The sequence below is a fragment of the Hippoglossus hippoglossus genome, chromosome 4 (genome assembly GCF_009819705.1).
Source record: "Hippoglossus hippoglossus isolate fHipHip1 chromosome 4, fHipHip1.pri, whole genome shotgun sequence".
Classification (NCBI taxonomy): domain Eukaryota; kingdom Metazoa; phylum Chordata; class Actinopteri; order Pleuronectiformes; family Pleuronectidae; genus Hippoglossus; species Hippoglossus hippoglossus.
Window position 1 is genome coordinate 21,390,586 of NC_047154.1, and position 20,970 is coordinate 21,411,555.

At 43.8% G+C, this 20,970-nt stretch overlaps 1 protein-coding gene across 3 annotated transcripts in view; it reads right to left on the reverse strand.

Moving 5' to 3' along the window:
* Positions 1–4,493: 4,493 nt before the first annotated feature.
* dnajc6 (DnaJ (Hsp40) homolog, subfamily C, member 6) overlaps positions 4,494–20,970 on the reverse strand; it is a 29,835-nt gene continuing 13,358 nt past the window's right edge. For 2 of the 3 annotated variants that reach the window (XM_034582371.1, XM_034582369.1), the window contains 16 exons: positions 17,046–17,095; positions 16,042–16,190; positions 15,006–15,128; positions 13,436–13,569; positions 11,833–12,027; positions 11,511–11,628; positions 11,268–11,347; positions 10,928–11,121; positions 9,588–9,953; positions 8,884–9,030; positions 8,167–8,265; positions 7,892–8,029; positions 7,474–7,809; positions 6,986–7,134; positions 6,434–6,610; positions 4,494–5,026 (listed from right to left, as the gene is read on the reverse strand). In XM_034582371.1, coding sequence (XP_034438262.1) covers positions 4,925–5,026; positions 6,434–6,610; positions 6,986–7,134; positions 7,474–7,809; positions 7,892–8,029; positions 8,167–8,265; positions 8,884–9,030; positions 9,588–9,953; positions 10,928–11,121; positions 11,268–11,347; positions 11,511–11,628; positions 11,833–12,027; positions 13,436–13,569; positions 15,006–15,128; positions 16,042–16,190; positions 17,046–17,095 — 2,557 coding nt within the window. In that variant the 3' untranslated portion in view covers positions 4,494–4,924. The remainder of the gene's footprint in view (positions 5,027–6,433; positions 6,611–6,985; positions 7,135–7,473; positions 7,810–7,891; positions 8,030–8,166; positions 8,266–8,883; positions 9,031–9,587; positions 9,954–10,927; positions 11,122–11,267; positions 11,348–11,510; positions 11,629–11,832; positions 12,028–13,435; positions 13,570–15,005; positions 15,129–16,041; positions 16,191–17,045; positions 17,096–20,970) is intronic. The other variant, XM_034582370.1, reaches the window with a different exon arrangement.

Genomic DNA, 20,970 nt, shown 5'->3' on the forward strand with positions numbered 1-20,970 from the left:
CAAACTGGGAATTGAACCGTTGACCCTCCTGCTGTGAGACAAGTACTGTGTATGAATTAATTGGGTTGCATCCTTCAGATGGGGGGCGGTGGGCGGTGTAGACCACCAAATCCCAAACGGAATGGTCGCAACAGAGCTGAAGTTGGACACGAGGAGAGTTTTAATGCCCCTGTGTATTGTCAGTTGTTGACTTGAAGGGCAGTACTCAAGCACTGGACGTCTCGTTGCTCGCTGGTGCCATGACCTCTTTTGAAAAGCGGCTCGTAACTGTTGCCCAATGATCCAGAAGTTCAGGCATTTATTTCTCTGGCATTGGAAGGAGTCTTCGAAATGTTACAGCCTGACGTGTCGTTGTGATGCAATCGGTCTTCAGACGCAGCCTCTGAGACAAATAATACTTTCCAAAATAACTATCAGCCAATCAAGAAGTACTTTTTGAAGATGTCTTTTCACTGGGGAGGGCATGTGAAAATATGTTTTTCCTAAGAAGTCACTGGAGGAACATCCTCTCTGGACACATGAATGTTTCTCATCCGGTCAAAAGCAAGAAAACAACAGCACACAGTGTACTCGCACAACAAGAGAAATTATTTTTAAAAGACACACTGATTAATGTCGGCTTGAGCCCGGTCCATGCTCTGATTTTCAGATCTTTCACAGAAAATCGCGCAGTCACAGTCGGTCGTGGGAGGTTGCAGCGGGAGGACTTATATCCGCTCCACCTCCTGCTGTCAGAGTGAGAGTTATTACTCATTCAGCTTCCAACTTCACAGCTTCTCTATACGACCCTGTTCAGACCTGGTAATGACATCCGTCAGTGCCGAGTTCAGGTCTGATCCAATCACTCAAACCACATTCAGGGGGACCTGAGACGAACGTGGCCACATTCTTTCCCTGCTGTTTCCTCACATGGGCTCACTCTGATGTTTTCCACACATTTTAAATCCCTCTGTGTGTGTATAGAGAACAGTTCCAGGAAATGTCCGGAGCAACTGACTCAGACATTTGTGTTCTCACATACAGCCCCTCCGGATAATTTCAGGAAAATGTCTGGACTTCAGTTCATGTCTGACTCCTACTATTTGTATATTATATTGATTATCGTCATTACTATGCATACAATCTACAGCTATTTGCAGTGATGACCTTGAGCCTCTCTGGTATCGTGCCTGAATTGTCTCCGTAATTCATTTACCCCACGGCAGATCCTGTTTCTGGTCCCTCTGGTATCTACATGTTTATTTGAAGCCCGATCGTGCTGCATCAGTCAGCCCTGAATCGTGCTCAGGAAGTACGTCAGCAGAACGAGTTAGAGCAGGGAAAAACTGAAGAGTGCAGCTGTAACCTGAATCACCGATGGAGGGGCTTATTTTCAATTACACTAAATTTCCTTCTGGACAGTCAGACACTGACACTGCACTCCTGATTTTCCCGGATCTGGGCCTGAAAGGAAAACTTATCAAACCTGTAATTGGTCCCATATGAGCGGAGCTTAGCACGAGCAGTGAACAGCAGCATTGTGCTGTTAGAGGGATTTGTTAACTCACTACAAGCTGCTGTCATCTGATTAAATCACTATTTGTTTTGTATCTTGAATAGAAACATCAACCACTTTCATATGTAAAAGTTAAACTGATTATAGAAGTACCTCTTTGTACATTAAGCACTGCACTCAGCTACGGTTTTGAGGTACAAATACTACAGTATTTCTATGTTTTTCTTTCCGCTATACTACATCTTTTGTGTGTTATTTGTAACACTGAACTATAGCCTATGGATAAATGTGTGTGTTTATGTGATATGTGTTTATATAAAGTAGTTAAATCTACCTCAACCAGCTCAAATAGTTTATATAATGGATGCACCAGTAATATATTTATAATGTGATATACAGTATCAGTCAGGGGCCATTTTCTACAGCGTAAGTACATTTACTTCTATACTTAAAGAAACTTTACGAGAAATACTTCTACAAAAAAACTGAATGAAAAACTTTTTTACTAGTAACACGGTTGTGCTGGTACTTTTACTTCAGTAAGGATTTGTTCAATGGCCAATCAGCACGTGTCAACTAACCCAGTGCCAGTGTAGTTTGTGCGTTGTATGCTGCTGCCCTCTAGTGTTCAAAAGGACAAACTACATCGTTGAGGGAAGCTGCCTCCTCTTTTAAACCTCTGAACAAACACAAATACACAAAGAAAGTGTTTTCCTGTTTACTATTTATTCCTGTGCACTGCACTTGATCATTATGTACATCCTGTAACCGTAAACAGAACACATGTACAGAATCTTTTTTTTCAATTTTTTTTACATAATTTAGTAATACTTGAACATCAGACAGGCAAAACACGTGACCTACAGTCGTCTGTATCCAAACCTGATCACTTTCATACGTACCACAACTTCACACGACACACATTCATCGACTACGACACAGAGGTTAGCCTTTTTAAACATATCCGTAAGATTCTGCAGGTGGAGAAGTCGGTTCGGCGAGGGAGCGTACGAGGGTTATTTCACATGTAGGTCCTCGGTGTGAACAGAGCACAGTAGCACATCCTACACACTCCCTGTGTCTGGTGAGTCACCGAAGGAAGCAGGAGCCTGGAGGTCAGAGTTTAGTGTTTCCAACCCGAGACCCAGTGTCCTTTTTTTAGTCAGTCAAGACAAAATATTTCCTCCGTTTATTTAACCCAGTCTGGGTCCAGTTGAGGAAACCGTGCTTCATGGCAAACTCTCGTATTCAGTCAACATCCTGGAAGCAGATGAACAAACTGGGGAAGAACAAACTCCAGTAAAAGAGAAAATACGTGATGATGAACGAAAGACAATCAGAAAAACATCCTTCAGATAAAGACAGAGTGTGACATCTGAGCAATTAAAAGGTTCATGATTTGAATGTGTTAAAATGGATGGATTTTAAAGGTTCAGTGTGTGGAATTAAGTGACATCTAGTGGTGACGTTGCATGTTGCAGCTGAATACCCCTCACCTCTGCCTCCCCCTTCCCAGCATGTAAGAGAAACTGTGGAAGCCTTCAGTTGTCATAAAAACTCAAAATATGTTTAGTTTGTCCAGTTTAGGCTACTGTAAAAAACATGGCAGCCTCCGTAGAGAGGACCCGCTCCAGATGTAAATATGAAGTTACACACTGAACCGTTAAACTTTAATGTATAACAAGGGTCAAAGGTCAGAATCAAACAGCTGGATTTCACAGTAAAGCTCCATCATTAACACAATGATGAATGTGGATGTTAAGATTCCTGTAAATACCTCAAACCCTAAAAAAAATTAAATTACAATTGCTCCATTGCTAATAAATAAATACACCTTTTTGTTTTTTGCATGTTTGTAAAATGGCACCAATCCAGTCACGGGTAAGTTTCCCTACAACATGGACAGAAAGACAGGATGACACCATCACACAGAGAATTAAGTTACACAGAAAGACGCTGATAATTGTGCTCTTACTGACGGCTGATATGAAATGATGTCTGTATTATTAAGTGCCAGTGCTGCGACAGAAAGGTCTCTCATATCCAAACAAAAATAAATAAAAGAATATCTCATAGTCAGTCATAGTTAGTCAACACAATTTACACATGATCCAGTGAGAGAATTAACCTACAGGTATTTTGTGTTGAGTTTGTGGGGGCGACAGAAAGTGTTGTAGTGTAGCGTCATCTCTGTAAATTGGGGGGGGGAAAGATATTGCAGACATTAAAAGACTATAAACGCAAAACCTGTTATGTAGTCGATCGGTTACCAGTGTGACTTCGACTTAAACGGCCCCGAAATCCTGAACTCTTCCTCGGACCGACAACAACGACATGAAGATGAACCGAACGAGCTAATAAATAAATAACACTGGCTTCCCCTTCGTCAGTTTGTGCTTTCGCCGAGCTCCCTTTTGCAGAAATGCGTTACCGTACGAGCGAGTATATGCACGAGGCCTCGAGGTGCTTCACGTGTGGAACTGTACATGTGCTCATCCTAAAACGTACAATCCCCACTTCCCTGCAAATACAGAAACACGCGAGGCTTGATTACATCAGACGCCGCCGTGACGAGCGGCTCTCCCGGAACTGAAATGTCTGCAGCTTTCTGTCTTACTGTTAAGAAAAAGCATGTTTTATTTTATTTAGTGTTAATAATATTTGAATTATCTCGTTGCTTTAATTCCTTCTCACGCCCGTAACGCTTCATACATTAGAGATTATTTGTTATTTCCTTCCTCCAAACACCTTACTTCGGATGGAAAACAAATTTGGCTTCACTTCTGTCCGTTAAAAGTGAACAGTAACTTGATGCTGCTTCTCTCTGTCTCATTTGTAGGAACATTCAGTTTCATGGGAGACTGGACTTGATTCAACAGAACTGATCATGGTTCCAACTGTCACACAAACGGGAAAAAAAGGGGGTAAATGCCTGTTGTTGCTTACAGTTGCCCTGGTCTGTGAAATGCTTGTTCAGTTCAGTCCTTGATGAGTTTTGCTCTTATCTAGCGTGTCCTTCATCTTTGTTTTCATCTCCGTCTCCTCAGAATCAGACATTGCTGTGTTTTTCAAGCCGTCCCGGTGACTCTGCTTTGATCGGTGGTTTGGTTCTGGGCTAAGGACACTGGACACTGAGGAAGGACACTGTTGCACCACATACAAACAGTAGGTAGGGACATAAGAGCTACAGGGCGGGGAGGGGGGGGGTGGTCATTTGTCCAGTTGCACCGCTGGTCGGAGCACTGTTGGCTCTGTAATCTTTGCAGATCCACTTGGCTCCTCTGCAGTTTGTGTGGTAAGAACAGAAGTACGGGTCAAAGCACGGGTATAAAGGCAGATGTTGCAGGGTGTGGCTGTCGTATGTTGACTTATTTTTTAAGGATGAGATGAATCCTCCTCCTTCTCGATCATTTTACCTCCTCTGTTTACTCAGTAGAGAGGTTTTTGTCCTTGGCTGTCAAATTCTGACCAGGCGTCATTTAGTTCCATGAAAATCATCTTGGCGTATTGTTCGTACGGTTGTCCCGTTGCCTGTGAGGGAATAAGAGGAGAAACGTCACAATTCAAATATGTTGCCCTTTTTGAAATGGGCGATACCAACCATCTGTTTGGCTTCGGGCACACAACACCTGGATGTTAAACAGAGACGCTGAGAGAACAGATCATGTGCAGGAATATGAAAGCTGAAACACGCGGTTCAGTGTGGGTCTGCTGTTGAACCCATATGTCTTTCACATATAACCAACGCAGCAGGAGATTCTCCGCTCAGACATGTTCACAGCAACACAAAAACCAGCAGGACTAAATTCTGCATCACAGGTTTTTGTTTTGAGCATGTCAACACCAGCATTTGCTCTTCTCCCCAAAACACTCTCTTGAGATCTTCATCAGTGTCTTCTACTTCCTCTTGAGATATTTGTATTCTTATGTTTTTTTCTTTTTTCCCCGAGTCCTCACCAGGGGGCAGTCTGGAGAAACTCTCCTCACATCCAGTCCCTCCACCGAATGTCAGGAGAGTTCAGTACATGTCTGAAAGCAGCTTTAGTGAGATGTAGTTTAAGGCCCTGAAAACAAATGTTCTGGTTTCTGTTTCTGACTGTAAGAAACGTTTCCTTTCTAGTCTTGTTTTAAGGAATCTGTTCATACTTTCTCTTTTATGTACGAGTGCGGCTCACTTACCCCTAAAACATAATTAAATTTGGCTGCAGGGTTTTGTAAACGTGATGGTGTGACCCTACATTTCCTTCAAGGTCAAGATTTTACAGAGGGCTCAAACAATCTGGGACGGTTCTAGTCACTTTCTGCTACCTACTTCTGTCTGGTTCTGTCTGGATCTGTCTGGTTCTGTCTGGTTCTGTCTGCCAAGACCAAGAAATATAATTTATCCCTGCTGCCATCAACCTTTTAAATGGCCGATGTGTTTATTGTTATAACGGATTTGCTGGAATAATAAAGATTCCTTGAACTGGATCCTACATGAACACACATTTTTCTGCTGAAGCTTTTTCTTTATTGGTCTCTGTTGAATCTGTCCTCCATTCACAGGCCAGTGGCTTGTTTTGGGAAAAAATTGCACCAATCAGGATTCAGCGAGAGCCGAGTCAACATCTGCTGATAGTTGTGGGGATGTTGCTTATGATGACTGGTTTTGGCCACTTGGAGGCAGCCAAAACAAGCTGGGAATATGACGTATTATCGCCTTATTATTCCATAGCAGGTATAAATAGATGGACAACATGCTGGCTCGCAAAATGTGAGTTATCTTTATGCAGGTTATTGTATTGAGATATTTTTGTTCTGCTTTCAATCATAAATTTAGTTCTCAGGATGATGGAATGACTAAGATGGAGATGTATCAGAGAAACTGCTTTAAGTAAAGTTTTCAGCTGATGAGCTGTGAGATATTTGGATTGTACGTCGTGTTCATATCTCTCTCACCTTGTCTGGGTGGACGACCAGCACTGCTTTGCGGTAGACCTTCTTCACCTGCTCTGGAGTGACCAGGTCGGCCATGCCCATGGGCTTCCAGCGCGTCTCCCCCTCCCACAGCACGGTGTGCATGGTGGACAGAAGGGCACGGATGTTGCGCTCCTTCCCCTCGATCCAGTCCAGAATCTGGGTCACAAACAGGAGATGGCGAGAAGGGGGGAAGCCATTAGCTGCTGATAACCGGAATTGGAGCAATTATTAGAAGAAACGCTTTCATGTCAGTTTGGCTCTGGTGAAATGGTTTTCGAGGAGTAATTAGAGGAAGACCTACTTCTGCCGCCTAATTAATTCTGGATTAAACAGACGGGCCTGAAGAGCCAAAAGCTTTTTGAGAACAATATGCTACTTTCTGTGAATTGTTTCTATTGTAACTCACTGGATAAAAAGACAACAAACTCTAATTCTACCCAGATGTACTGATGCTAGAGTCATGTGACCAAATAAGGACAACAAACTAGTCATTATTGAGTCTGTTTGCAGATGATACTCTGAGGCCCCTGCCTTTATTTTCTCCGGGTCCATCTCTTTGGCCATCTCCTCCTTCCTCATCTCTGCAATGGTCCTGGGCCCTTTCTTCTCTTTGGCCCCTGCGAAGCCTTGACCAGACAGAAGGTCGTCAAAGTTGGCGTGTGAGGCCTTGGGCTTGGAGCCTGGAAGAGGAAATAAAAAATAAAACACAATCTGAATCAGATTTAAATCAGTAATGGAGTCATATGAAATGTTTTTTAAATCTTGAGAAATTTTTTGTGTTCTAGGATAAACTGCACAACATTTTAAATCTGATATGAATCCAGCATGAGCACTGAAATATGTCCATTTGAATTCATTCATCGTACTGTAGACGAAAAGCCATAGATTTGTTCTGCATGAACACTCATACTCAGTAACAACAAAATCCATAAATTTCAAGAAGTACTGCAAATTATGTCAAATATTGCTCTATTACAAAAATTTAACAAACTGCAGGCAACAGTGAAACGTCTCCTCACCCATGGCCGCCTGTGTTTTAACCGCCGCACTGGGCGAGCCTCCTCCCATTGGAGAGAAGCTGACGTTGTAGTTGGGTCGGTTCTGAGGCGACGTGTGAGGCATGGGGGTGTGGCTGGGGCTGGGCTTTGGCTGCGGGGTGGGCCCCTGTCCTTGAGCTGGCCACCCTCCGCCGCCTGCAGCACCCGGCTGCCAAGAGGGGAAGCCGGCTCCTGCGTGAGCCTGCCACCCTCCCGCGTGCTGGGGAGACGGAGGAGGCCGTGATGGGGAGCCCATGGGTGGGAAAGAGGGGGTCGTTCCAGTAGGGGTGGTGGGTTTGCTGGAGAAGCCAGAACCTCCTGATGATAAAGAACATGTAGATTAAAGCAGAGAGACGGTGGCAAAAGAGACAGAGGCGTGGGAAACGTTCCAGCGACTGACCTCCGAGGCTTCCCCCGAGGTTGCCTATGTCAGCGAACGGGTCCAGGGTGCTTGGCTTTGTTTGGTGGGTGGGGGTGTTGTTCAGTGAGCCTGTGGGGCTGGTGGTAGCTGAGTGGCTGCCCACACTGAAGCCTCCTCCTGCATGAACACACAAAGGGTAATGATGCATAGAACAAACCACAATTCGATTCTCCAGGTTCCCCAGATTAAATGATTGAACAGTCAATGCTGCAGATGTGTTTGTGTATCTCTGTGCGTCTGTGCGGTCGGAGCACCTGTGGTTGTGGCCGGTCGGTTCCAGTCCCATCCTCCCTTGGCGTTTTGCTGCTGAATGTTGACGGTCGGGTTGGCGGGTGGAACGGGGGAACTCCGACCTATTCAAGCACACACAGGTTTGTCACACACACACACAGTGAATGAGCGACGTACACAGAATAAATATTAACAGGTTTCGGTCTCAGGAGAGACGTTGTTAGGGAGTCTGTCTAAATGGATCGAGGTGTTGGTTCTCGAAACTGTGATACACCTCACTCACTAGGAAAGGGTGTTGACTATATAAAGAGAAGTCTAAATCTAAAGAAGCAGAGTTGTCCTGTCCTGCTTGAAGATAAAACATTGGCTTTAAGTTGATAAATTAAGATAAATGATGGGGACTGACTCGAGTCGGTATCAGGTCGGTGGAGTTTCTATACAGTAACAATTACAGGTGCTGCAAATGCACATTATGCATCATGCAAACTCATAATCCAACATGCAGCAGAAATTAAAAAGAGGCCATCTCTTGTCGAGTAAGCAACACGTAGAGCAAAGCTTCAAAACTGAAAAAATCTAAAACAAAAATCAAAAAACGAATCAAATGGACAAAAAAAGCCAGGTTTGGATGCCATTAATCACACAGTGCACGTTGCCGACTCTGTAAAAACATGTCTTACCCAGGTTTGAGGCAGACTCTCTTTATGTCTTTACTACAGAGCAGCAGAAACATGCCTTACCCAGGCCTGTGGGCTGCAGGGTGGGAGACGGAGAGCGAGCAGCATGCAGGAAGGGGTCTGGCTTCCCCACGTTACCTGGTCCGAGGAACGAGCCCATCACGTCCTGAGGCTTGGGCATCGGACCTGCCCCAAAGGGATCGAACGCTGAGGGGGAAAAACAAAATCACAAACGTTCTCATTCTGGAAAATAAGATGATGGCAGATTATATAAAAAGTTCTTCTTTTGCATTGCATGTACCTCTGAACTTGTAATATATCTTTAAAGAATCCATTCTTATTGCCCACATGTCAAAACAAACAAACAATTCCTCACCTTTAACTGCCTCACACTTTTATTTCACAACAATTGTTATATTTTTCCTCAAAATCTTATATGTGGATTTAAAAGAAACGAATGTTCCAAACTTTATTAATTTACTCTATAGATTATATATTTTTGATATTTATACCTTAATATTAACTGACAGTTCGACCAGATAATCTTAAAATCCATTTTATCATCTGAAGAAAACCACGAGATGAGGAACGAAGCACCAGAAATAAGATTATTTTGTCTAACTATTTCTAAGAGTGAACTTTATTGCTTAATTAACTAAATTCATCTTTAAAAATGCACCGAAACTCTAAATATGTATCAGACGAGCTAAGTTTATTTTACAAGATCACATTGTGTGTTTAAATCTAATGTAGCCCGTCACCTGGTGGTGCAGGAGAGTGACATGGCGAGGCAGTGTTGGGGACGACTTTATGCGGAGTGGACTGGGCGGATGAAGCCCCACTGCTTGGCTGAGGCGGGCCCCCGAACAAGTCCCCTAGAAGGTCGGTGGCTGCGGCAGACGGGGGCTGAGACGAAGGGCAGGCCGGCCGGTTCATCTCCTCCCCGTCCAGGCCGAGGAGATCCACTTCTTCACTTGCAGGAGCTGCAGACGCATGGGCAGGGGGGTCAGGTCTCGGGGGGGCCGCGCTGGCATTGCTGCGCTGGCTGGACAGAGACAGCATCTCGTCGTCAGAGGGCTCACTTTCCTCACCGTGGCCCCGACCCTCTGGACCCCCGGGGGGCCGGCTCGGCTCTGCAGGACGAGGAGACAGAAAGAGACGGAGGCGTGAGGAGGAGGCGTAGAATGCAGAGTGAAAGACGTGTCAGAGCAGACACAGGGGAATGAATGGTCGGGGGGGTAGATACAGAGCCAGAGGAAAAGGGAGAAGAGGGAAGTAGAATATAAAAGGCATCACTGCTACAAGCACCATCTACTCTCCTCACACTGAGAGCTGCACACTTTGCTGTCTGCCAATGGGACCGGAGCTGCTTTTAGCTAATTGGAGGAGAAATTGTCAACAACAACACAAATAGTCTTCATTTACAGGAATCTATCAAATATACATAAAGCTATCAGCAAAAAAAAAAAAAGGGATGAAAACGGCTAACAGAACTAATTCAGAGCAATATTTCACTTTGGTAGAGCAAATGTTTTGTCTTCCTTTATGTCTGAGAGTCGGTTTTCCCAGTTCTCCGCATCCACAAATATTTATCAAAAACATTTCATTCGATATGAGGAGGAATACATGTGTCTGCTTGTAGGACACGTGTTCAGGGATTTAATTCGACTACAGCTGTAATTTATTCTGGTCCCATGAGTCGTCACGCCAGAGCGGCAAGCGCAACATTTTCTACCAAAATGATATATCCCTGCATCACAAGTACGGGCTTGATTTCAATTCAGTCAGTGCAGATCACGAATGGAATCAGCCAAGTAGAGAATTATCAATATTTCAATTAAATGCCTTAATAATCTAATTGAATTAAAACCAAGCCCCTGGTTAATTAATGTCTTGAACAGTTTCTCTAACAGATCTGTGGCCTCCTCTTCTCTCTTACCCTCCAGATCCAAGCCCTCCATCTCATCTTGTAGGAGCAAAAATGAGAGGCACATTAGTTTGTCTATGTCTATATATATAAATATATATACGTGTACAAATCTTCCGCATTGAGCTTCCCACCTCAACCATTACTATTCTATGGATTAAACATGCGTCGCCACAGTACCAGCGATAGCCAGCGCGTCCTGGTGTTCCTGGTGGCAGGAGAAAAGCACGCTGGGGCTCAGGTCTTTACAGGGGAACTGCTCCCACGGGGGCGTCAGGTCTTTTTGCTTGTCCACCCCCTCAACCTCCACATCCAGGATCACATGGAACAGCTGGGGATACTTCTCTGGAGAGTCACATGCATCCAGGTCGGGTCTGAGAGGAGAGATAATGTGCACCGTGAAAGGAAATGTATAAAAAGGGACTGGAACTGTTGTTCTAAAATATATAATACATGTAAAGAATAGTTAAAGAGATGCTTGTTTTTAGTACTAGTGATTAAACAGAAGAAATGTTCTTACTTGTTAAACTGTAACACGGTGGTTCCAGGAGCGATGAAGCCAGTGTGGAACTGGATCTGGAAGATTTGGGTGTTGGACACCTGATAAGAGAAGGACAAATAAAGTTTAGTGAAAGCTCAGTGAGGAAGACTGGGGGTCTCAAGCCCTGCAGGATTCACAAGATCATTTTCTGAGGATCGCCAGATGTGGAGAAAAATGATTTGGGAAACTGGGATTTGGGACAGTGCAGGACTAAATGTGTACCTTGGCCTGTAGACGTCCTCCAATGGTCGACCTCATGTGGTAGATAGAAACCACGACGTCTCCTTGCACACTGACGCCCAGAGGGAACACCACCTTCCCTTCTTGGACCCTGTGCTCTCTGCGAGGAAGCACAGGACACAGAGAGTGGAAAGAAGAGAAATGTGGGTAAGTGAGGGGAGAACAAACGTGGTGGTAATTAAGAATTAATGACGGCGAGAGAAAAAAACGTGTTTTGAACGGACAGAACAAGAGAATAATTTGTTATTCATATTATGATTATTATAAACCATCTAGTGCTTTACACTGAGCATCCGGTCCCTACCTCATCCTCTCATACTCCTGTGAGGTGGTGAAGATCTTCGTCTCTCCGATGAGGACGTCACAGAAGGGCCGACAGCCGCTGCGCTGCTTGTTGAAGCAGGGGACCGGACTCATGGTGAGGGCCTTGATCACCAGCGGCTTGGAGTGAGGCAGACTGGGCTTCTCTGACACCATGCTACACACATAACCGATGTACCTGCATGTGGACAGGGACGGGGAAAAATCTGCTTCGTCATCATCGTCCTTCACAAACTGGCCAATGTTATATATATATATACTTACTGGGAGCTCATTACAGTCTACTGCACCTGACACCGTATCAAGCCAACAACAGCAAATACAGAGCAGCTATAAAAGAGTTGAAACATCCCGAGTGCAGCCAAACAGATTTAAGGGACTTTGAGCTCCTTCCAGAATCTAATTATTTGCTGCGATTTCCATAAACTCTCCGTGAACTTCCACTGAGACTCTGACTCACGCTAAGATTCTTTCATTAGCATTTAAATACTACAGCTACTGGCTGAAAGGGTAAACAAATGTCCGACCTCCAGGGTGTCTCGGCTCCGCGGGCTGAGATTCATGCTCACAATGAGGAAACCGATGACTGTCGGCTACACTGTTTGACGACTACATGTATTTTGATTCGCTGCCCATGGTCTCAAATTCTGCTGCTTTGCCATAATCTAAAATGTGCATCATCCTCTGAATGGGTCGTCATGATTCTCTCTGGTTGAACGTCTTGTGTTCGGACCTTTTGGAAACGCTTTTTGGATTTGTTTCGATTTATGGACTCTGTGTTTCCTTGTGTTTGGACTCTGTTGTGCAGATTTGGATTCTTCTTTGTTTGCACTTTGAGTTCTTCATTTCCTGCTTCAGTCTCTCACTTTACTTCCTGTCTGAGTTTCCCGCTCCTGTGATCCTGCGCCTCATGTGTTTCACCTGTTTTCACTGATCTCCGCAGCCTCCTCTGTGTATTCAGTCCCTGTGCTCTGAGTCCTCTGTGTCTAGTTGTTACCTGAGTTTGAGTTCTTTTGCCTTCAGGGACTGTTCGGCTTGTTTTGTGTTTTATTTATTTCACCTTCACCAGCCCTTGTTTCAGTGCCTGCATCGGTGCCTAAATGCAAAACGCTTAGAAAAACAATTATGTGAGCCGGTGGAATACACCGAGGATGTGAATGTGTTTCTAACCAAATTCAATCAATGTTTTTTTCTTGGACACTGAAAAGTATTCAAATTTCAGTTAAGAGCAATATACCTGAAAATGACATCTAATTTCTAATACACTAAACACAGTTGATTAATTTATTAACTAGCATAATAATAGCAGCACAAAACCGTAAAAAAAATAAAAGGAAGGAGGTGTCATAAAACCAGAAGACGCAGACAAAGATGTCAACTCGGTTTGGTGATACGGGCTGGTGTCGATCGGCAGCAGACATTTTCCTGTCGTTGTGAACACGTCTGACTCTGACAATCTCTTACTGCGCTCATGTGAAAGGCAAACTCTCCCTCTTTTCTTTCTTTCTTTCTTTCTTTCTTTCTTTCTTTCTTTCTTTCTTTCACTTGCCCTCTGTTCTCTCTCGCTCGTGTCGGAGGATGCGAACCTGCGGTGCGAAGGCCAGAGGCCCGATCCTGGTCTCTTGGCGCTGAGCAGCTGCATGGCGGGAACCGGGTTGTTGAAGAGGTGGCAGAAGCAGAACATGGCACAGACCAGAACGCCCGAAAGAGCGCGACCATCCTGGAGAAACAGATCAAAATGGATAAACCCGTGAATATATATATATACAAACTGGTCTCTCCTGGCATAAATGTTAACTTCTGCACCAGTTCAATTTACATCCTGGTGTCGCATCAAGAGTGAACATGTTTGATTGAAGCCTCTGAGCAGTGACTCACACTTCATGAATGCTGCGGATGTCTGTGAAAATACTGATTACTGAATGCATTCACTGTTTAAATTCACTCGAGGTCATTTCAGGTTGCAGGGAGACAAAAACATTCTTGTGAAAGTTTTTTCTATTTTTTTTCAGAAAGGAACTGTCTGTGGAGGATTATGCAAGATGGAGCCGTTTGCCAAGCAACAGCCAAACCACAGCCACTTGGCCACAGCCTCCACCGTACAGTGCTGTCGCTGAATTACAACAAAGTCTCACTGGTGGATTCAGGGGAAACATTTCTACAGCAAAGTATTTAGAGGGTGAGTTTAGCTGGGCTGGACTTTCCTGACAATGTCGATGTTGTAGTGGGTCGGCACAGATGGAATGAAAGGGTTTTATAAAAATAAAAGTTTGGCTTTTCTTTCCTAAACTGATCTCTGCCATGCAAAACTTTTTGGGGGCAGGGAATGTACAATACATAACCTTGGCCACTAGGGGTCTTTCAATCAAAACAATAACAAAATACCTAGTTTGACCTTATGAAGCAGCAATGGATCATGGGAGTTGTGGTCTTCACCACCATTGCCAACAGCAGAGACGGGCAAAGTAAATGACACAATTAAAGGCAAACCAGAATGAAACGTCATATGTTACCTTGACTAAAATTTGTGATTTCTCTGGGTTTCAACATCGTTGGAAACATTTTGGATAATTTGAGAACACAAGTCCACAAAATATATAACAGATGTTCTAGATGTTTTACCAAACCACTCAAATTACAAAGCTTTTGTCAGAAAGTTAGTTGCATGAGGCCTCGTTAGAGGATTTCTGAAAAGTCGTAGCAGTCTAGCGAGAACCTTGCAGGTTTTGTTTTGGCTTTTATTGGATGAAAAACATGTTGATGATTTGATTAAATGACTAATAAGCATCTACTCTTATTTTTAACTCTCACAGTACAACCAGTATGTTCTGTTTGTTCTAAAATGGTCCCTTAAACAGTCAAGCTGACAATTAAACCAGGGATGGCGATAAAGTGAGTCACTGAAATGTGTGTTGAAAGGGACACTGGGGGACTGGGAGGACATTTCAGCTTGTCCGGTGGAGGCATATTTCCAACACTATGCATAGACTCAAAAATGGGTCACAGGAGAATTAAAACTCGACAGAATGTTGAGATACAGTCGAAACGCATCCGTACAAAAAAAAGTGTTTCAGAAGCTACTCTACCTTTTTAATATAATCAGTGAAAATTAAATTGAGGACGGGGGATGAACCTGACGGGGGTTTGTTTTCTTACCGAGCAGGTGATGACACACACATTCTTGGGATTCTGCTTGAGCCAGTTGTGCATGTTCTTACACACAGCAAACAGGTTGTGGAGGCTGGGAGCCTGGCGGGACGGCCAATTACACTCGGAGACCTGGAGAGGAGATGGTGCGGGGGGAAAAGAGAGGGGGGGGGGGATGTGAAAGATGGGGGGGAAGGCAAAGACAAGTCAGAGAGCAAATGAGATGGAAATAGAAATAGAGCAAAGAAGAAGGAGGGAGGAGAAACACGTGGAAGCAGAAGAAGAGTTCGGAGGAGAGGAGGGAGGAGAGAGGAGAGAGGAGAGAGGAGAGAGGAGAGAGGAGAGGTGCAGGTTATAGCAACAGCACTGCAGCAGTGGAGCAACACAACACACCAGTTGCCACGATGAGTCATCCACTGGAGATAAAGTGAGTTCCAACGGGCAGACAGGGGGCCAACTCAGCCATGTTCACTCCACAGCTTGACTCCTCAGTGTCTGAGCGGTGGCAATCTTCACATCTGCACACATGCGCCTGCACGCGGATCTAAATCCAGCTGTGCATAAGTGCTGCAGGAGATGATACTGGGGTCACATGCTGCGGTTCCTTATGCACATGTCACACAATCATAGAGACAGAATGACACAGAGTAAATGGAGCATCACAATTAGCACCGTTCTTAACCTGCCTTCTCTCGGTCTGTGTTGATGCTCCGCAGAATTACTCCTTGTCATTAGTGAGTTGTTGTGTGTAAAGCTTTTTAAAAAACAGGCTATGGTGCAAACTCACGTTGCAAAACCGTTTATCCTACCTGGTTTATCTGCAGTACATTTTTGTGTATTAGTAAAATGTTTGTGTACCTCCTCCTCCAATGGGAGCACTTTGGATGCTTTGACACTTTATGACCACATGTAGCAAAAATAGCCAGTGAGCTGTAAATAGGTTTCCACATCTCACTCTGGTGTTTAAATAATCCAACAACCACTTGCAACTAAGCACTGACTAATAAAGCTGAAACGACTTCATCTGAGCCAGTGTCACACTCACCCTGTTGGAGAATTTGGCGCCGCGGTAGTTGCGCTGCGATAGGTTGAAAACAGTGTAGTGGTCGGCGTGGCGACTGTCGAGGAAGGAGCGGATGTCCTCCACGTGGTTCTGATAGCCGATCTGTACGGACTCCGCTGGATATGTCATTACTGCAATAAAAAGACGTCGTATTTCAGAAGCTGGATGAGATACTTTAACAATGCTGACTACAGATCTGCAAATAGGTGAATTTAAAACTGAAATATGTGGCGGCACATAGTGTAGGTCAACATTGAGGCATGACTATCAGTGCCTGCACCACACAAAGCATGATGGGATACACGCCCTCAGGTGACAAATGTACAGCTGACTTCGTCCTCTAAAGGACACACTGCTCACTCTGTGCAATGCTGTAAGTGAGTTGATGATGCGAGAAGAACAGCGGGAAAGATGGAGGAGCAGACATCTGTGTTTGTGTTTATGTGAGTACATGTCATCAGCGCCTGAAGCCGTTTTCAGACATGACGGGAAATGTCAGGGGGAATTGGGTCTGGACTTTTTCTGGAGTTTGTCTTTCACATATGAAGAACACAGCAAGAACACAGCAAGAAAGAAAAATGTCCGCAGAAGAACTAAGACGAGTGTCAGCATGTGGGTTTAGCTTTTAAGGGCTAGGACGTATAATATCTACTTTGACAATCTCGTGTTTTTGCACACCCACACCGGCATCGGCCCTTATCGAGAAAAACTCTCGATTTCCGTTTCTTCTTCTTCTTTTCCTGCTGTTCTCTCATGTGGGCTCACTCTGATGTTTCCAGACTTCAGTGCCTGTCTGAAGCAGCTTGAGATTTGTCTGACATCAGGAGATACAAATCACTTTTTAACTTTCTCATCTACGTGTTTCTATAAAATAAGTTGCCTCAGCGTCCTTGGATGTTGTAAACCAGTATAAACTTGTCACATTGTTAGAGTGAAACTTCACACACATCTCACACATCAGCATTAGCAACAAACACATGTGTTACCTATGATGCGTGATGTGATGTAGGCAATGTCCAGCTCCCCTTTAGTGTACCTGGGGGGGGGGGGGGGGAGAAACAAACCATTTAAAGATGAATTTCAACAACTTGTTTCATGCAGTTAGACTATAGCAGATAAATAATATCACATGTACAAAGAAAAACAACAACAAATTCCCCAAGAGTACTATTGTATTAACCATTATTTTTGTGTATTCTATTTTCATACTACTCTATTCTTCAGACAGTTTAAATAAGATTAATAACTGAACGTCCAGCCTCCAGACAGGCTTCAGAGCAGAAGCCTCCACATGTGTGTCTGTGGGCATGTCAGGTTCTTTCAGGCTCGCCGAGCTGCAGCAGGATCAAAAGAACGACCATATGTGAATCCTTCGCTTGAGCGGCGGCCTTTCATTACCAGACGCATGCTCCTCCATATGGACTGTTTTCTGGGAGCGGCTGCGGTGCACGCGTGCTAACAAGTCGTCCACTGAGGGATGTGGAAAACAGTGTTTATTAAGCACTACAGGGCAGCTGCAGGGTGGGAAGGGAGTGAGGAGGGAGTGGGATTTATTTCCATGAGCTGCAGATTCACAAGCAGACAGTTGATTTGAAGAGTTGGTATCTCCACCAAGGACGTTCTGTTTTCAACCCCGGTATGATTGTTTGATTTTCAGCAAGATAACGCAAAAACTACAAAACAGATTTCCACAGAACCTGATGGGAAGATGGGACACAAAAGAAGAAATAACATTTTGGCGCCGACTCCAGGAAATGATTTTTATGAAATGAATATCCCAGGGAATAATTCATGGATCTTGATATAAAGAATTATCATCTTTAGGGGGGATATTTATTATAAGTGTGTGAAATTTGGTGCAACTTGACTGAGAGGTTTGCTCTCTCTCTCCCTCTAAAAAATGTTTCCACCCAATAGCAGCAAATTGCTCGGCTACCCACTGTGCTGCAGCTTATCCTGCAATCTACATTAGTCGGCTAATGTGCATCAAATTGAGTTGACTTGTTACCAACTGTGAAAATGCTCCGAGCAGCGCTGATCTCGGCCAGTAATCTCTGTGTGGTTAAGGAGCGCTGGCGTTGCCCCTGATACACTGTAGGCTAATCCTTGAGCTGGTTGTGTAATGCAGGGCTACACTATTAGCCTGCTGTCGAGTGAGAGCAGGTTAAGAGCTTCTTAGGGTCCGGGTTCACATCTAAATACAAATAAGACCAGAATTCATGTAAATCTAATTCTAGCCAATAATTGTGCTTCTTCAATTTTTAGAAACTTTATTTGTCATAATGCGGAACGTAGCCTTGAAAAAGCCAAACTGCCAAACTGAGTTAAATCCATCAGTGTGAAAGGAGGTGACTTCATAAAGCCGCCATAACTCCTCCCTCCTGATCCCTCCATAAGGAAGTAGTTGGACCATAGATCAGGTTTCTATTCTAATCCAATTCTAAATGTTTAGACCAGACTGAAGGTTTCACAGAAATACTCAAATCTGGGTGGTTTACTAAAGCGTGTAAATAGATGAAGCTTCCTTGATATAACACAGCTGACATGTTATTTTTATGGCTCGCAAGATCATTTCAAAGCATGTTTTAAAAAACATTTTGAGATATTTGAAGGTATATGACTGGAGATATCGGACGTGCTTTGTGTAAATCAGTGATTTAGCTGCCGTCTCCTGAAATAGATACTGAGCTAATATCAGGTGTCAGGTTTACATGTTCACGGCCAATAGCCTCGCAGTATACAAATAAGCAGTCTCCCTGACCTCTGGAGGATTGAGTTGCAGCCAATTAAAATGAACTGCAAGGTGCGGTGCAAGGAGCGAGGAATAAGGGGAAGGACACAGGAAGAGAAAATCTGCATCTGGGGCAGTTTCACACCTTTATTTATATTTGTGTTAATCAGTCAACAAATGCTGTTTACACTCAAAAGAGAATTTAATAAAAATTACAATCTTATATTAAAATTTAAAATACACTGGCTGCTTTTAAAACCATCAACATTCATTTCAGCCATTTTAATCGAGCCAGAAATGTGTGCAAAATGCAATTGTGTTTTCCTTCTTAATACATAGAGATTTATGTCGTATGTCAGATCAGAAGGTTGAGATCCCTAGTTAATGACCATACATCAAAATCGACTGATATGAACATTTTTATCTTGATATATATGTTTTTGACCATAGTTTTATAAAAGATAAAAGACAAAAGAGCTAAATGTTACAAAGCATTTTGTGATCTCTCCTCAAATGACTTTGTAATGGAGTTGAGATTATCGTTTATCGTTTTGTGTTGTTGTATTACAGCTGTTTTGTGGCTGTTTATTTAGTAATTCTTTTTCTAATTGCTTCAGGACTGTCAACCAAGCTATAGGCATCATAATCGCTGCGTTTAACAACTGCATTTCACCTCAAAAGACAATAGATATATTCAACTTTTACAGAAAGTGTGTTTAGCTTGCTGCATAACTGTGCACACACACACACACACACAAACGCACACACACACACACACACACACACACACACACACACACACACACACACACACACACACACACACACACACACACTACGCAGTTATCCACAAGCTCCAGCACCACGCTGCTTGATGTTTATGTTTTCATACTGCAAAGTAAACATCAGGGGCACAAAAGGCAATTTAGGACAGATTACATCAGATGAGAGGTGCTCTAACTGAGTCTCCACACACCAAACACACACACACACACACACACACACACACACACACACACACACACACACACACACACACACACACACACAGTGTAAGTGGGTTAGATCCCAGTAGATATTAAATTTGGGCTCTTCACATTCCCTGCATGCTTCTCTCCACAATCACTTATTTTACCTTTTCTCTTTTGGCCAAAACAGTTGACTCGATTTGTGACTTGTTTAATCTGGATTGTATTAATCCACATCCAGAGGAAAGAGAATGGAGACAGACAGAGATGAATGTGTTTCTGACGGGATGGGGGGGGGGGGGGGGGGGTTGGAGGTGGTGATGGTGGTGGTGGTGGGGGGGCAGTCTGGTTAGAGACCAAGGACACGATGCCTTTCACCACATCAGCCACCCAGACTCCACCGCTCACAGACACACGGACACACCGGTGAGTCCTGTTTCCTGATTGGTTTCCCTCTTCAGTCAGGTAAACAAACAAATAAACAAACAGGCTGCGTTCAATAATTCAGCAACGGCCCTTCGCCCCGAATATAGATGAGACTGAAGCAGAGAGGAACCAATCAAATTGCGCCCGGTTAACACCTCGCAGGGCTTTGACCATAAATCAGGCACATTCGTGTGAATTTCTTATGAAGACATCCGGCAGTTTTGGCCGATACACAGGTATGAAACTGTCTCTTTAAATGAGAAATGACCAATACACAACCTGAAGCTGCTGGAAAACCTCCAAACTGAAAACTGTGCAACTATAGAGAAAATCTGATCGTGAACTATACGATTTTCTGCTGACAACAGCTTCAAGGTTGATGACACTGAATCAAAGCTGATGAGGCTCCATACGCACAACAGTGTTTTCATTTTGACGTATCAGAAGTCATCTCTGTCCATATCAACACGCCTGAAAACCAATATCAAACTAAAAATACATCAGTTGTCCCACATGAGACCACATTCAAATTCACTAAATCTGATTTACGTTTGCATCAAGACCAAAGTGGACACACTCATAAATATCAGTCCCCTTAACCTGCCTGATTTCTTTCATCAAGATCCATCTGAGAAATCAGCAAAAATGTCGCCTTGTCCCGCAAAGAAAGTCTAAACAATCCCTGATCATAACTGTGATTCTGCAAACTAACAAATAAGCAAACAAACAAATGCTGATGAAAACACGTCCCTCCTCGGTGGAGCTAATGGCTGCTGGCGTACACTG